The sequence below is a fragment of the Gobius niger genome (genome assembly GCF_951799975.1).
Source record: "Gobius niger genome assembly, chromosome: 1".
NCBI classification, from domain to species: Eukaryota; Metazoa; Chordata; class Actinopteri; order Gobiiformes; family Gobiidae; genus Gobius; species Gobius niger.
The window spans coordinates 25,150,100-25,168,086 of record NC_136852.1 but is presented as its reverse complement, the minus strand read 5'-3'; the positions used below and the strand labels follow the sequence as shown (position 1 = coordinate 25,168,086).

The 17,987-nt window shown below is 45.2% G+C and overlaps 1 protein-coding gene across 1 annotated transcript; it reads right to left on the bottom strand.

Annotated features, from left to right (window-relative positions):
• Nucleotides 1-18: 18 nt before the first annotated feature.
• On the bottom strand, nucleotides 19-17,407 carry vwa7 (von Willebrand factor A domain containing 7). The gene is made up of 17 exons (XM_079558227.1): nucleotides 17,195-17,407; nucleotides 8,137-8,379; nucleotides 7,812-8,045; nucleotides 7,567-7,663; nucleotides 6,534-6,665; nucleotides 6,097-6,292; nucleotides 5,774-5,943; nucleotides 5,329-5,441; nucleotides 5,006-5,122; nucleotides 4,691-4,897; nucleotides 4,328-4,460; nucleotides 3,889-4,041; nucleotides 3,704-3,796; nucleotides 3,046-3,329; nucleotides 2,671-2,807; nucleotides 1,838-1,997; nucleotides 19-562 (listed from the first exon to the last, which is right to left on the bottom strand). Exons 2-17 carry the CDS (start codon nucleotides 8,344-8,346, stop codon nucleotides 38-40), a joined length of 2,961 nt encoding a protein of 986 aa, XP_079414353.1. The 5' UTR covers nucleotides 8,347-8,379; nucleotides 17,195-17,407; the 3' UTR covers nucleotides 19-37.
• Nucleotides 17,408-17,987: the final 580 nt, after the last annotated feature.

Below are 17,987 nucleotides of genomic sequence, written 5' to 3'. Positions count from 1 at the left end.
ATCCATTATTTACATCAATAGTGTCACACCGCATGTATCAGTCTTGCATCCTTTGACTAAGTACACAGTATAAAAGCCCCAATATGACGAGAACAAAGCTTGCATGTGTCCTCCTTTCTCCATTCATGTCTGTGCTCCTGTCCCGTTGCGCCCTCTGCTGTCCGGACGTCACATAGCACCTCTTCATGTTCCCTGCCCCGTCCCACAAGAGGAGCTCGGCGCTGGAGGAGCAGCAAGGTGAAACATACCCCACCCACAGAGGTTGGGACGGTACTTGCACCCATTCGGAGACATTGAAAGGTGGGTCCCCTCTTCGCAGCTTGGCTCTATGGTGATGATGGGGGTGATGAGGGGGCATTTCGGGCATGTCCTCGGTGGGTGGAGGTTTATGGAACAGTGTAGCCAGGCCTTCTCCTCTGCGTATCTGTACGGAGGCTAAGCCAGAGCGGCCCCTGTCGGAGAGAGCCAGAGATGCGCTCCATTTAGATTCGGAGCAGTCAGAGGAGGTGCAGGAAGAATGGACTTGTGTGATGGTGCACGTGGGGGGCGCAGTGTCAGGGTCCTAAAAACAAAGCAAAAATAAAAATTAATCGTCCAGTTGACTGATTGTTGCAGTGCTAATCTGCAGTGCTGTTATACCATTGTGTGCTCTCCCAATTTACCTACAAGTGTACACTCTGTGACAAGGCCTTTACTCAAAGTCACTGTTTAAAAAAACACTTGAACAGCCACCAGACCGAAGACCAGTGTTTGGAAATACCTTATCCTCAAAAATCATTGTCCAAATATAGAGCTGTTTCTTGGAGCAAATGTTCAAGTTCATCATATGCATCAAGTACAAGGTACCAAAAGAAGTGAAAGAGTTTTGCACTGGTGCTCTCTCCGCTGAACAAGAGAACTAATCTACAGATAAAAACATGAATACGATACAAACAAAGCATTCCAGGAATAAAACACAAAAACCTCAGCTCTCCTTTAGGTTAGTGTTCATGAGCCTCACTGCCTGAGGATAAAAACTCACTGAAACAAGATTTATGAGGCTCCATAGACGTCACCCCAAAGGGAGGCCATTGTATGTTCTCTTGAACCAATTGTTTCCTAATAAATCATTGTTATTTAATGCTACGAGGAGGCACAAGTTTGTGGGCTTTACCGATTCAGTGTTGGAACAAAATATGGCCATGGGGAACAAGGTGCTGTTCAAATCCTAGTTTCTTGATACATTGCCTTTGTTTTTGAGATGTTCTATTTGGAGGCTCAAATTTCAAAATTTAATGTTTCAATAAAATCATTACTAACCTCTCCTGTGGGTGTGTGGTTTTGGTTTGTTTTTGCTTTGTATGAAGCTTTCCCTACTATGGTATATTCACACAGCAGACATGTAAATCTGGCTTCACTGACTTTGTTTACGACATCGCTCTGTGAATGATTCTTATAGGTTGGATATGTTGCTCGCTTCTCAAGAGAAAAACTCTGTTATGTTTAAATCTGGCATTGACAGAACCTTTACATCATCACTTGCTGTTGTGCCGTGTGCGTCATAAACTTTGCCACCAATTTTACACTTTTTACTTTTATTATTTTTAGCAATGTGAAGCACAAAGTAAACCATCATCTTATGAAGAGGTGAAAAGGTATGAAAAGCGCTTTGTAAATAAAGTTTGATTGATTGATTGATCTTTGAATTGTATTGGAGCAAATGTAACAAGTACATTAAATAAGTACACAAATATACAACTCAAGTGCAGTTCAGACCCTGGAAAACTCAAAGTAGTGTACTTGAGTGAATATACTTGTACTGATCACCTCTGTATTAAATATTGCATGCATTACTCACAGGTGGGACTATAGTCAGGTAGATCACAGCGTAGTTGGAGTCTGGAGAGCTCAGGTCTTGTACGGAGAGAGTGAGGGTCACGGTGGCTCCAGCCCGGGCAGACGGCGAAGTCAAGAGGTCCACCTGCCCACGGAAACTGCCCCTTTCACCAACAGGAAACCTACAAATACAGGTCAAATACAGGTGACCATTCCTGACCTAACCTCATAGGTGCATTATGCAACCTTTTATGTGGGAAAAAGTTTATTTGTGCGTATTTGACTCAGTAGTGACTCAGCAGCTGTATGAGTGGTCGGCATTGGCAACTTTACTTTCTATCACAGTTTTCTCTAGGACGCTTCATGATCATTGTAAGGTTTTCACTGATGACCAGAAAACCTACAAAACAATTGATCCCGGAGCGTTGTAGAGACCACCGGGATCGAAAGTAACGGTGCCAACCACTCACACAGCTACAATTAGAAACGTCTTTTTGTCCACATAAAAAGTTACGTAATGCACCTTTAACCAGACACAGAAACCCATAGCAAAGCCAGAGGATTTGTGACCAATTTATCACAAAATCTATTATTTTATGCCCCAGTTTGATCTGAGCAAGGTTTAACTTGACCTTCTTAAACTGGTAGCTCAGGTGGGTGTTGATTAATGGTTCTCGGAGGGGCCCATAGGTGCACATTCAGTCCAGTCTGCCCTAGGACCGCTGTGGCTACATACTTAGCTCCCCAACTCAAGTACAGAGATAATGCATTTAATTATAAAACCACTGTGGACATCTGGAAAAGCGGTATATCAGATCCTTATTTCTATCATCATTTACATCTATTCTCTCATACCTGTGTGGGCCTCTATTTTGGAGATAGCCGCAGTCGTCATCAGCCGTTAAACTGAAGAGTCGTCCCGGGCCATGGTTCAGAAGGTCAAAAGTCACTATGGTGCTATGTCCCGGGACGAGGTGAGGAGCAGAAAAGACCTGAACAAATATAATAAATGCCACAATAATAATACATTTTTATAGCCTACCAAACATTTTGTGCTTATTCATCTATTTCTCAATATTCCAGCTCAGAAAATACAGACATAATTTCGCAGTTACTCACATTAATCCCACCTCTGTGAGCGAGTAGCTCTTTAAAGGTTAAAGGACGGGAAGAAGAAGCCATACATTTTTTATTTATGTTTTTCGTCCCACCTGCCTGTCCTCCTCTTACCTGTATCTGAACATGAGTGGGCTGGACCATCTCACTGGACACCCTCTCCACCCTGGCTCCGCTACTGTCCCATCCTGTCAATGTGACCGAGAACGGGTCCCGAGGCACAGCCTGCACCCATCCCACCAGCTCCTCCGCAGAGAAGGCAGAGGGGTGGGAGGAGGAATTTAGCGCCACCTGCTGGAGACTCTCACCGTTCGCTCCCAAAAATGTCACGAGATTGAAGGAGATCTCTGCGTTTGGGTTCAGACCTGTTACTGCCAGCACCAGGAAAGCCGGGACACCTAAGGACAAATAAGGCATGGGACCAGTGCCATATCAAACTCTGATCTGTGGTTATTTAAGAACCTTTTGGACCCTCAAGGACATATACATGGCATTATTTATTCACTCCCGAGTTACTATACTTTTACTCAAGCAAGAGTAAAAGTATAGTAACTTTTACTCTTGCTTGAGAGTAAAAGTTACTATACTTTAATAATTTCTATATTATTAATATAATTTAGCAATTATATTAATAGATGTTAAAAGTACGGCATGAAAAAACTACTGGCAAAAATATAGTTACTTAAAAAGTGACTTAGTACTCGGATCATGTGTGCTAATGTGTGCCATCCATTTGCAGCGCCAAGAATTTAAAATTGAAGGGCTTTCTTACCCGCAATAGGACTACCCTCCATCCTGGCCAGGCCTGGGTGTGTCTCATTGGTCACAGTGGCAAAATAATACAAGAAGTCAACACTGCTTTCTCCTGCAAATCACAATCAGAGATCATTATGGTCCAACCCACTGACTGTGGATCGATCTACTGTCAATGGTCCAACCTCGTACATTCACACTTACCTATTACATTGAAGGTCATGTGCCGATCACTCTCGGCTTGGAGCTCCCATTGACCCGGCTGCACTGGGGGGAGGAGGCGAATTCGGTAAAGACCCTCGAAATGCTCAGTCTCAGCTAAAGGCCCCTGTTCATTCAGGAGGGGCTGGTTTTGACCTAAAGAATAGACAAAAGCGACACTCAATTGCACATCAGTATGTTAGATTATGGCAAATGAAGCGATTACACTCTTCTCTGAAATGTTCTTTTTATATTCCCGATTGCTTTACAGTTGAGGAAAATCTAAATTGTGTTTCTTATGATGACTGATACAAACTGGGCAGTGATTTGCACACATTTGTAGTTTAGTCTAACCTATTTCTTCGGTCATTGAACTGAAACGAGAATGTCTTTTTCATTATCCATTTTGCTAACCCAGATGCCCCCTGCTGAAAGGCTTTACCTGATGGAGAAGTGAGGAGGCATTCAGAGAGAAAGCCAGTGACGTGGAGGGTGACATTTCTCAAAGATCCATCGACGAGAAATGAATGAGATGACGTCTGTTCCCCATCACTCTCTGCATGAAGAAGAGTCACCTACAAGGACAACAGTAAACTTTTAAAAACATGTAGTCATTCTATCTTTTATAATTCAACAGTATGGTAATGACATAAAGCCTCTCAGGAAACATCTATTATGAACTGTCTCTCCATTGCACTAATCTCATTCCGCCTCTTCCGCTCTGCCTCTCCCTCGTTAACTGCCTGTGTTTACTGAAATCGCATTACGAATCAGATCCGTCTCAATGTGCCCGCATGTAATCCACCTTGTCAGTGGCGATGTTGTCCTCCACGATGGCAGAGACTTTGTGGATGTCCGAGTCGGTGGTGAAGATGGTCATTCCTCCGGACAGAGCGGAGAGAGAGGAGTAAAGTGAGAAGCGGTCCGGGGGTAAAGTTTCTGTACTCCTCCTCCTGATCTTCGCTCTGCTCTCAGGCACATAACGGGGGTCCTCGGTCAACAGAAAGGTCACCTGCACATAAGGGGACGTATTGGAACAGTGGTTAGTTCCCTGGACGACTGGGAGATTCTTTAACAAATCAGAATATTTGACATTTTCCATAGTGGCTAAACCTCTGACCTTGCTCTGTTTCTCCAGCGCGAGAGCTTTCACTGCATCAAACAGATGAGCGTCTTTGGGAGAAGCATCAGTGAAGACAAAGATCTCCGAGAGCGGCGGGCTGTGTGTGAGCGCCAACTACAGGCAGGACAAGGGAATGCCACATATTATAAGATTATATTACCATTGCCTCTACTTCTATTATTGCTTCTATTTAACAACCACTAAGGCCCTAAAACGTTGTTCAAAAGAAACTACTCCCTTTCAAAATGTAGTGGTTTGAGTTTATGATTCCTCAAAGTACCTGGCACAGTTGGCTTAAAACAGTCTGATAGTATCTTTACCTGAATGGCAGAGAGGCACATCTCGGGCTCGTCTCCTCCTCCCAGAGCCAGCAGGTTCTCCATGTACTGCATAAACTCCTGAGGGTCATCGGTCTCAGACACTGGGCCCACCTCTGTAAAAGTCATATTTAATAATTGAGCTACACCAAAGTGTGTAATTTGGGCCGACGGTGGCTCAGGCGATAAAGCAGGCCTCTTATAACAAGGAGGTTGGTGACCACTGAATTGCCATTTTATCCTTGGGCAGCCTTGACAATGATTGAATGTGGTCAGGGGTGGTCGTGGAGGCCATTGGCACAGAGAAGTTGCGGCAGCTTGGCAACACCAAATGTGCAGTGAATGATTAACGCAGTTTAGAGCGCTTTGAATCTCTTAAAAGATCTCCATGTGAAATTGTATTGCATGATTTCTTTACATTCATATCTTATCTTGGTTCTAGACTGACCTGGGTCGTGAAATGGCACCAGTATGAAGGTCCCCGGCTGCTGAGGGCTGAGGCCTCTCTGTGAGATGATGGAGTGAGCCCTGAGCCGAGCGGCTGTGATTTCCTCAAACATGCTGCCGGTCGTGTCCAAAACAAAGACCAACGAAGGCACCTGGTCCACACTCAGCAGACTGAGAGAGGGAGTGGTCAGTATTAATTACTTTTGCAGCAAAAGACAAACAATCTACTCGCACCTTGTTGCTAAAAGGGTGTTTTTGAGGAAACTGATGAAAAAGGAGCAACTGAAAGGAATTAAAGATCGGTATAGGCTTGCAAAGTCTTACTTGAGGAAGTGTTTGTGTCCCACAGTGTCACGCAGGTCCCTGAGCACAGCCAGAGTAGCTTCAGTGGCGACTCGTGCGGCCTCTTTGTGCAGATAGTGGTGAGGAGAGAACAGAGGAGATGTGCTGTCCTTGTTTATCCCGCCTTTGGCTCCTAAAGCCCTGCTGCTGTCCATCACCCCTCCATGACTACATTTACCTAAGGAGAAAGACATAACACATACGTGCACATTGTTAAATTATATCGCATTGCATCAGTTGGAAGATTACCCAGGGCAAAAGAAACTAAAATTTGCTACAATAGAGTGTGTATGAAAACAGTTCAATAACTTCTGGATTGGTTATGCACACAAAATTGCCCTCATTGACAGTTAGAGGTTTGCTGTCCGCTCATCTTGCAGTTTATTCTGGTTAAATGTTTACGTCATGGGGTTTTGTACCCTCAGGTTTTGGTGGAGCAGTGCTGAAGTATCCTGTGGTGAGCAGTGAGTCTCTGTGGGACCTCCTAAGACGCAACAGGAGGTTGTCTCTGCAGGTCAGACTGAAGCACTCCATGCAGGTGGGAGTATCCGCTGCACAGAAAATGCCTTTATGAACAACATAATACAATTTAGTGGCTTCCTTAGTTTCATTTGTATGTGGGGTGTCAAAAAAATGTACACACATATTTATATTCTTTTGAAAAATCTTATATTATACTATATTAATATTCAGGCTACAGTATTATAACTGCTTTAAAACTGATACAAATGCAAAGCTTAGCACTGCCACACATTTAAATGTACTCTCTATATTACCTTTATCCTTTGACACACCCCTCATTGTTAACTTGAGGGATGGCCAGGAGTTGTCAGGTGTGGTGTCCTTATGTCAAATTGCTGAGCCCTGCCTTAATTACCTCTAATAAATAATGTAGTCCCCTGGCAGCACTTTCTTAAACTTCTTTTTTACTTACAAAAATAACAATTCCATAGTCATATATGACAGTTGGAAATGTTAATTTCTTTAACCCACTGTACCTGTGAGTCCATAACTAGAACAGGTGGTATACAACAGGTGGTGTTGTGTTTTACAATACCTGTTCCTGAAACAGTTATTGTAAAACACTGCCTGTTACGGGAACTTAAAACAAAAACCTATTTACCGCAAAGAGGTACTTTCCCTCTGCAGCAGTTGTTTACTTCCACAGTTCCTAATTCTAATTTGTGGTGTTGAGTAGTTATTGTAGTAAACTCTGAAATATAATGTCAAAAAGCATAAAACTTGACAAAGGTGAGTTGAGAAGACAATCTAGTCACTGTATGTACTGGGCCTGATACATGAATTTGTTGTTTTGGACAAAATACAGTAGGTTATATCATTTGAAAGGAGAACTTTTGAAAGAAGAAAAAAGACACACAACTTTCATGTGTGCACGTGCGCGCGTGCGTGCGCGTGTGTGTGTGTGTGCGTGCGTGTATCTGCATGTGTTACATTTAGCCACGGGGACAGCTGGCTCCTCAGGGTGCAGTAGGTGGAGGTAAATGTCCTGATGTCCCAGCTCTACCCAGTTGCTGTGGCTGTAGAAGTCCTGCAAAAGTAAATTGCAAATAATTATGAATAATACCTGATTGATTTGATCTCTTCTTATGAGCTTATGTTGTAAGGACTAAAATTCCTGCCCCTTGTGGAGCAGCCTCTATTTAATTCCATTTACCGTAGTCTGTTACAGTATGTACCTGTAGTGAGTGGAAGAGTTGTCCCAGGGTGTGGCGGGCCCTCTGATACTCCCTGGCCTTCAGGGAGAGTAGGGTTTGTGTCCACAGCTGCCGGAGCACGCCCACCGAGCCGTCCCACCGCTCCGAGTCGAAGTGGAACACCGGGTCAGACCTGGTGGAGCTCAGGAAGTCCATGGCAGCGTTGGACTTCACCACTTCCCCCACGGCCCTCCAAAAGGCCCGGCCCAGTCCACTCTGAGTGAAAAAAACAAGGGTCATCATGTTTCAAGGTAGTGATGCATGGATACTGCTTCTTTTATGGTTGGTTAGTGCAGATGTGGTTCACCTGTTGCTCCGTGCGGTCATGTTTTTGATTGGCTTTCAGCGTTTCCATGGTAACGTTCAGGATAGCCCTCTCCGTAATGAACTGATGTGTCTGAGAGTCCCAGGACAGGGTCAGCACACGGGACCAGAAATTGGGCAGAAAACCCATACATGGTACAACCAATAAGATGGGGCAAATCAAAGTAATACACAGTGTTTTGTTCCTCTTCATTCTTCATTCTTTTCCGTGCTGATCACATCCTACCTGTAAATTACGAACAAAGTATTTGTTTTTGTATATTATTAGAAAAGGAAAGAAAAGAAGTATGGTTAAGTTAGTACTCTCGGCCAAAAACATTTAGACACTTAGTGTAGCGACAACTGTCTCACCTTTGGTCGCTTCTGGGTGCCGGGGGATCCAGGTATAACGCGCTTGATCCGAACACGATATCCAGGCTAAGTTTCATGTTTTGGAGGCAGCGGCGATGGATTGAGGTGCGTGACGGCCCAAGATGATGGTTTGGACAGATTGGACATGGATATTACATGTGGTAGAGGTAGTCTAAGGGCCCTAATGGCAAGCGGTAAAAACCGTGCAACCTCCCGTCACCCAAACACCCCATCCACTGGCACCTGGGTATCCATATAGACTTGCCTCCATCCTGCCCCCAAGTGGTGGAATGTAATGTAGGTCAACTACGTCTAATGTAAACAAACGCTTGCAGGCTAGATGAACCATAATGGCTCCTACACTCCGGCCCCAATTGTGTAGACAGCACAATTCCCCTAGCATCAAACAGGAGTCCATTAAGTTGTGGTTGTTTTTTTTTTTGTTTTTTTTTTTCCTTTTTTTTTTTTTACACTGCCTCTTGGAGAAGGCAAATTTTGGAGATGGGCCTGTCCAGTTGTCCCGTCTTTGTCTTCAGCTGGACAGCCCGCACTAGTCCCTTTTTATCTGGGTAAGTATTGATAATCTTTCCCAAGATCCAAGAACCGCGAGGAGCAGTGTGATCCATCACAACCACGATGTCACCAACTGTGAAGCTTCTCCGAGGCTTAGACCACTTCTGTCTCTCCTGGAGAAGGGGCAAGTACTCTCTTATCCATCTTTTCCAGAACAGGTCTGAAAGATATTGCACCTGTCTCCAGCGTCTTCTGACGTACAAGTCATTTGTCTGAAAGGTACCAGGAGGGAGGACGGGCTTGCCCTTGAGCAGCAAAATGTGGTTTGGGGTTAAAGGTTCCAAATCGTGTCCGTCTTCAGATACTCCTGTAATAGGGCGGTCGTTGAGAATAGCCTCCACTTCACACAAGATGGTGTTAAGGTTTTCGTCGTCCAGGGTCTGCTGTTGCAAGACAGAAAACAACACCTTTCTGACCATCCTAATGAGGCGCTCCCACACACCTCCGTGGTGAGATGCAGCAGGTGGATTAAAAATCCAATCGATTTCCTTTGACAAGAGAGCTTGGTGAATCTTATCGTGATCCATAGCAGTCAACGCCTCCCTCAACTCTCGCTCTGCACCTATAAAATTGGTGCCATTATCCGACCTCATCTGCCGCACAGGGCCTCTTCGGCATACAAAACGTCTAATGGCATTAATGCAGGAGTCAGTAGTGAGTGAGTGTGCTACTTCCAAATGTATTGCCCGGCTGGCCATGCAGGTAAAAATAACGCCATATCTTTTGACCATTGTTCGTCCTCTCTTCACCTCAATAGGCCCGAAATAATCCACTCCTACATTGGTGAAAGGTGGCAAGTCTGGATGGATGCGTTCCTCAGGCATATCAGCCATTTTCTGCTCCCCGGGCTGGCCTCTGTAGCGTCTGCAGACAACACATTCAGAAATTATCCTCCTACAGGCGGAGTTGGCGTTAGTGATCCAGTATCTTCTCCTGAGAGCTGAGAGCATGTGATTTTTTCCTGCGTGTCCAAGCTGTTGATGAATATGTCGCAGAATAAGCTTGGATATATGCTCTCCTTTAGAAAGAATAGCCGGATGTTTCTGCTCTTCAGGCAAGGCTGACCGACTTAACCTTCCACCCACTCGCAGTACACCTTGGCACAGTACTGGATCGAGCCTGTAGATGTCACTCTTGCTCTTCACAACGGATGCTCCACTCAGCAGATCACTGATTTCTTCTCTGAATGTTACTTGCTGACTGTGACAGATGATGGCGGTTTCTGCTCTAGTAAGATCATTCACTGACAGTGTTTGTTTGACAACTGCAGCTCTAGCTTTCTTCATCTCCTCCTCTACACGAGCAGAGACTGTGGAAGAGTCGGCCAAACCCAGTGCAGACACTACTTCCTTTCTTTTACGGCTGAACTTCCACAGGATGTCTTTTAGCTTCAGGATCCAAGCTACCGAGGTCTTCAACTTGGTCCAGCTCGAAAAATAGCACAACAGTGTACTGGTGGGACCCATGGGTAGAGTGTCAATGGCGTACACCGAAACATCCCTCTTCACCTCTGGATCCTCAGATGGAACGGGCTGGGGCACAAAGGGCTTTGGCCACCCCTGCTCGGGTCCTTTAAGAAAGTCAGGACCATTTAACCACCGCTGACAGGCCACGAAGTTGTCTGCTGTAAGACCTCTGGAGGCTTCATCTGCTGGATTGGACTTTGTGCCAATATACCTCCACTGGGACACGTCTGTTGCTTGTCTTATAGTAGCCACTCTATTTGCCACGAAGGTGTGAAACCGCTTGGAGTTGTTGTTAATATACTTCAGCACTGTTTGGCTATCTGTCCAAAAACATGAACTGCTCAACTGGAGGGACAGCTCCTTCTTCAACATCCCATCCACCTTCGCAGCAAGCACAGCGGCCGTGAGCTCTAAACGTGGAATCGTCGTCTGTTTTAGTGGTGCTACCCTGGCCTTTCCGAGCATGAATGCCAAATGCACTCTTCCTCTCTCGTCCTGCAGCCTCAGGTAAGACACAGTCCCATATCCATGTTCACTGCCGTCTGCAAAGTGATGTAACTGCGTGTGCAGTGGGCCTGTGAAGTTGCTAGGTTTAATGCAGCGCCTGACTTTAACCTCAGCCATTTTCCCCAGATCTTTATGCCATGCTGCCCAACTTTGTGCCATTGAATGGGGTATAGGTTCATCCCATGAAAGGTTTAATCTGCACATTTCCTGCAGCAACAGCTTTGGCAGCAGAGTGAAAGGTGCCAGGAAGCCCAGAGGGTCGAAGATGGAACTGACCATAGAGAGAATGCCGCGCCTGGTGTAAGGTTTCCTTTCCAGAGTGAGCTGGAAGGTGAAAGCATCACTCTCGGCGCACCAGCTAAGACCCAGAGCTTTCTCCACGGGCAGACTCTCTTCATCCAGGTGTAGCTGTCTCATTGGTCTAGAGCGCCTTTCTTCGGGAATAGATGCCAGTACTGTACGACTGTTGCTTGTCCACTTCAGTAGTTGGAAACCTCCCTTTGAACACAAGTCGGTAAGATCCACCACCAACTGAATTGCCTCCTTTTCCGTGGCCACAGATTTTAAGCAGTCGTCCACGTAAAAGTTGCTCTGAATGGTATCAGTCACCTGCTTGGGGTAGCCGTCCATGTTTTCTGCTGCAGTCTTCCTCAGAGCATAGTTGGCACAGCTAGGCGAAGAGACTGCTCCAAAAATATGCACGGTCATACGGTACTCCACTGGGCTTATTGATGTATCTCCGGAGGGCCACCACAGGAAGCGGAGGAAATCCACATGCTTGTCTGACACCTTCACCTGATGGTACATGGCCTGTATATCGGTCATCAATGCGACAGTCTCTTCTCGAAACCTTGTCAAAACACCAAAGAGAGAGTTCGTGAGGTCCGGCCCCTGTAGAAGCTGGCCATTCAGTGAGGTGCCCTTGTAGCTTGCCCCACAATCAAAGACAACTCGCAGAGACAGTTTTCGTGGGTGGTAGACTCCGTGATGGGGCAGATACCATACGCTTCCATGACTGGGCTCCAGTTGATCTTGAGGAACCACCTGTGCATATCCTTTGTCAATCAAGTCAGCAATAACTGCCATGTACTCCTTCTTGTATTTCTCGTTTCTATGAAATTTCCTTTTGAGGCTCTGAAGCCGCTGTTCCACAACGCATCGGTTATTGGGCATCGTTATGGCCTCCTTATTAAAGGGTAGGTCCATACTGTAATGTCCGTCTTTCATACAGGTTGATTTTTCCGTTATTCCCATGAATTTCTTGTCGTCCATTGACATTTCGTGATCCTCCTCCGGTGCCCTTTCAGTAAACTCTTGGTTGTATTGAGATACCAGCAGCTCCTTCAGTTTGGCCACGGAAATCCGGTTGACATGAGCGGTCGGGCAGCTCCCCTGGCCTCTGTTTTCACTTCTCAATGGTCCGTTTATGACCCACCCCAACAGGGTCCTGACGGCGTACGGCCCATTATCTTTACTATTGATAATCTCCCACGGCTCCATAAGTTTTGCAGCATTTGTGCCGATCAAGACCTCCACCTCAGCGTCCAGCTCTGGGATTCTGATGGCCTTAAATTGCTCCCATTTCTCAATGTCTCGCTGACGAGGAATATTATATCTGGAGACGGGTATAGAGTCTTGTGTATAGATTTCTGGCAGCTCGATAAAACTATTTCCTTCCAGCTCGGAAATCTCCAGCCCTGTAAGATAGTGGCTCCGCACCACCTTTTCCTGTCCCATTGTACGCAACAGAATGTTAGTTCTTGTGCCTTGTACGTTCAAATGGTTCATAAGAGCACTTGTTATGAAGGTGGCTGTACTCCCGGGATCCAAGAAGGCATAAGTCTGCAGCACTTTATCTCCTTTCTTGGACTTGATTTTAACAGGAACAATGGAGAGTGTAAAATCCTGGTCACCGGCCCCAGTACAAACGCTAGCCTGGTGAGACACGAGGGCACTGCTCACTGGTGTTTCGGGAGGTTTAGCCTGCTGCACCCTGTTGTCTGAATGCAGAAGAGTGGGATGTCTAAGTTGGCACATGTCACAGGTAAGACGACGCCTACATTCCCTGCTCATGTGACCAAACTTAAGGCAGCCAAAACATACTCCTTTGGTCTTAAGGAATTCAATTTTCTCATTATGAGACATTTTATTGAGCTTTGGACATTTAAGCGTGAGGTGAGGCTGCTTACAGTAAAGGCATATTACTGGGGAATCACTAGAGAGTGTTGGTTGCTCTGGTGTATATACGTGCGAAGAGGCTGTGGAACCATCAATAGAAGAGATTGATGTGGCAAAACTGCTCCCCTTAAAGCTGCCCTTGGATTGAACTTTGTTCATATATGGACCCCTTGCTGCTGGGCTGTCAGAGATATCGCCAAACAGGGGGTGGGAGAGAATCTTAACTTGACGCTCGAGGAAGCTAACCAGGTCTATAAAAGTAGCTCTAAAGCCTCTCCGTTCCTGTATCTCACAGGCCTTGTTTCTCCATTTCTCACGCAGCTTATATGGCCACTTCATGATTACTTGCCTCATGTGAGATGGCACATTTAGCTCCTCCATGGACTGTATCTCTGACATTGCATTGCAGCATCCTCTCAGGAACAGTGCAAAATCTTCTAGTTCTTGGACATCTTCGGATTTTATGACAGGCCAGTTAAATACTTTCTCCATATATGCTGTTGCCATTTTATGCTCGTTTCCAAAATGCTCCACTAAAAGTCCCTTTGCCTTTTGATAGCCCTGTTGTGACGGCATGTGCATGCAGCTCCTTACTAATTCCCTAGGCTGCCCCCTGGTATATTGCTCCAAAAAATATAGACAATCTTGATAGCTACTTGTCCTCTCCTCCACACAATGCTCAAATGCTCTCATGAAGGAAATACACTGCAATGGGTTGCCATCAAAAATTGGAATGTCCCGTTGAGGCAGAGTGGCTGCTAGTTGTTGCTGGACGAGCAATGATGTAATTTCGTTTTGCCTTTGCATGATGGAGCAAATAGCATTATCACGGACGATAGGAGCTTGTGGCATGATGAATTGTTGTGATTTTACACTTGAGAGCGATTGTGAAGCTGCAGGATGCATGGCACTCACTGGTCGTGTCTTTGAATCAACTGGTCCATGTCTTATTTGCGACTCTAATTTAAACGGGGCATTAGTATCTGCCTGCATCGTTTGCGTGTATGATTTTACATTGCCGAATATCTTGGGTCTTACGACCGGCGCCAGGGCAGGGGGCGCTCTCGAGTCAAGCCGAGCAGTCCGAGGCACGAACTCTTCAGCCTGTGGATTGAACTCTGTTCGTTTCCTTTCTCTTAATCCCTTGCTCACGTAAGAATTCATTCCGTTGGTGCCAGATCTTCCTGCAACACTGCTCAGTTCCAACATAGACACGCGAGCTGCAGCGGCGGCTATTTCGGCTTCCATCTCGATCTGTTCCTTGTATTTTCTTATTCTTTCAGCCTCCAGTCTATGTCTCTCCTCTTGTTCCTCTAACTCATGCCTTCTTTTTAGGGCGGCGGCCTTTTCCATTAACGCTGCTTGGTCAGCCATAGCCAGCCTGCGCGCAGAGGCTGTGCTCAATCCGGACATATGACTGCGCTTAGATACATTTGATGCGCTGTCTTCGGGATGGACGCCGTCACCGACAGCGCCTTGTGCTTCAGCCTCAGCATTCTCCTTATCACCATTATTACGGGCGTTTTCGTAAGCCTGCTTGGTTAGCACGTCGTGAAGGTGTGTAAGACTCATCATTTTGTCTGCGTTTTCGTTCGCCTTTTCGTCCGAACCTCCCTTTTCATTCAGCCAAGTGCGCACTTTACGCGCAAATTCTTCATTTGCTGTCCTTTTTGCCTCGAACCAGGCCTGTTGTTTTTGTTTTTCGTCCGGTGGCAAATTAAAATCTTTTAGAAATGTTTCGTGAAGAGACGACGCGTTTTCACATAATTCGTTAAAGCATTTCAACTGTTGATGGACCTCAGTAATATTTTCGTTTGATAGCCAGAGTTCTGTTATTTTTGCTTTCACTTTGCTTGCGCGTTTAAATATTTCACTTCTTTCCTTTTGAACTTTTTCCAAGGCTAAAGCCAAACCCTTTAGCGATAATTTTCTTTCTCTTTTGTCACTTTGCATGCCCGTAGGCTCGATGTCAGCATTGTCGTTTTTATCAACGTCCTTGTCGCTCATTTTCAACAATGAATCAGCAGTGGCGTGCTGCGTTGTGCTTTATTGGTCTTCTTTACGCACGACCAAAACGCTCCAAAAATGGCACGAAACACGAACGTATTCACGCAACTAAACCTGCTGGATATCGATTCTTTGAAACATGAATGAATGAAAGCCACCACGAATACTTAACGCGCTACGGGACAGCTTCAACTTCCAGAGTAAGCTCAAGGCCGCTGCGTATAAACTTCAATCCACAGCGTCATCAAAACAGCGTATCGATACTAAAGATGACTGCACTCACCGGAGACGTCTTGTGTCGTTGTAGTGCCTCATAACTTATATTTCAGGCTTACTTGAGACGGTGGGAAGTAGATAGCGAATGTAGCTCCTTGTTTGACGTAGCGGCTAGGACAGCTGTGTAGCGCGCACTTTCCGAGTATTCATCCAAATGGTGGCTTGTACTTTCTCAAAGGGTCGTGGTTTTTACTTGTGTAGCGACAACTGTCTCACCTTTGGTCGCTTCTGGGTGCCGGGGGATCCAGGTATAACGCGCTTGATCCGAACACGATATCCAGGCTAAGTTTCATGTTTTGGAGGCAGCGGCGATGGATTGAGGTGCGTGACGGCCCAAGATGATGGTTTGGACAGATTGGACATGGATATTACATGTGGTAGAGGTAGTCTAAGGGCCCTAATGGCAAGCGGTAAAAACCGTGCAACCTCCCGTCACCCAAACACCCCATCCACTGGCACCTGGGTATCCATATAGACTTGCCTCCATCCTGCCCCCAAGTGGTGGAATGTAATGTAGGTCAACTACGTCTAATGTAAACAAACGCTTGCAGGCTAGATGAACCATAATGGCTCCTACACTTGGCTCCTACACTTAGTAACAAGTGGTTACTTCTCACATCTCTTGCAACATCGATGTTCCCTAATTAAGTGCAACGGTTCAAATTCAAAACAACCATAGGCAGCATACATTCAATAATATTTTTTTATGTGAACTTTACGGTGGCAGAGTGAGGAGAAAACTGTGTAATGCAGATGACAATCAGTCTCCAAATGTGTTTTCCTCAAAGTCAGATGCCTTCTCAGTCCAGGTTGATGGGTAACCCCTTTCTGTAAATCTTTTTTTCATTCCATTAGCGTTTTTGAAGGCTGCTAGCCTAAACGTTGCTCTCAGTAAAACCACCGGTAACCATAAGTAACCATAAGTAAGTATTTTTTTCTTCCTTCCTACGTGGTGAATTTGAAAGAACTGGTGACTTTTACACGTAATTTGGTAACGCGTTGTCTTTTTCGTCTTCAAAATCGTGATACTCTACAATGTATCTTCTGCTAAATCTAATAATCAACATTTTTGTCAATATAGTAAATAACATGAAACCCGACAGTTTAGTAACTTAAGCAATGCCGCCGTCTCCATACCCCTCCTCACGTTTTCCCAAGCCTTTTTGTACAGAGGCCCCCATTGTTCATTGTCATCTTTATTCAAATCCTCCGGTTTTGTTCTCATCGTCTGACGCTAAAACAATACAGCAAGCCGCCTCCTTGACTCAACAGATTTCTATCAGTTAAAATTGATTGACACCTTCCTCCGATATCTGTAATGAAATGTTTAGACACTTCGGATGGACCTGTATTTGCAATTTGACATGCAATGCAATGAATTACTCCTGCTTCTTTTTTTTACTACTACATCTACAACTAAAATGACTGCTATCAATCAGCTATGGTCATTATAAAAATTATGAAAAATAAGTACACTACTAAATAAAACTTAATACATGCAATGGAGCTCTTACTACATAATAAAGTGGAGAGAAAGAAAAGCGTGCATTCAGTCAAGATCAGATTTTTTCCAAGCATCCAAAGTATGTCATGACTCATTTAGCCTTTTCTATAACTCCTTTTGTCAAACCACACGCATCCAACGCCAACACTCAAGTTCCAAGAGTCACAAAAGTCTCTCACCTTTCCACTTCTTGCACAGCTTTCAGTGAGGTTTGGCCACTTTCACCACAACCTGCTGCGCTTCTCACGTCTTCGCACGGATGTTTCCTTTCTTGTGTCCTTGAGGGGTTATCTCTGAACACCAAACCGCTTCTGATTGGTGTTGTCACTCGCAGTTGCGTAGAAGAGTTCAGTTAACTCTGCAAAGTCTTCCAGATATCTTTCTCAAGGGGGTCAGTGCCATGAGGCTGCAGTGGGACATCCCGTCATGCCTTTATACCCCAAAGCCCTGCGCCCCTCCTTAGCGGCTATTACTGCACGGTGCATTGATTCATCACAATAGGGGCGCATATATTAGTGGTCAGTGCACCCCCAGCCCCCCTGTCCTTTATCCATCACTCTCTCTTTTCCTCGCACACAAAAAAAAGCCCGACCTAAAAAAACAATTAGAAACACAAGCAGCCCCCTCCGCACTTCCTAGTCACCCACATTTTTACTGGCATCAGTGGCCAAGCAACGGGCCATTGCTGCATTAAAAAAGGGAAACTTTACTTTGAATCAATAAATCCTATTTATGCTCATAAATGTGTTTTGTCTATTTGATTTACCGGTATGTGGGGATTTTTTTATTTTGATAAAGTTTAGCTGTTGATGACAAGTTGGAAAACATGCACACACATTTGGGGTCTTATGGACTAGTTTTAGTCAAGGTTTTTGTCATAGGAAGTACAGAGACAGCAGTGAACCACAAAATCCGACCTCATGCACAAAGTTCATGTTCCATTACAACAAAACCACTGGTGCCCTGAATGAT

Coding starts and splice junctions, on each gene's coding strand:
- vwa7 (XM_079558227.1), bottom strand. CDS start 8,346: ATGAAGAGGAACAAAACACTGTGTATTACTTTGATTTGCCCCATCTTA. Junction 5,442..5,773: donor GGTGCCATTTCACGACCCAG/GTCAGTCTAGAA, acceptor TGACTTTTACAG/AGGTGGGCCCAGTGTCTGAG. Junction 2,808..3,045: donor CCACTCATGTTCAGATACAG/GTAAGAGGAGGA, acceptor ATATTTGTTCAG/GTCTTTTCTGCTCCTCACCT.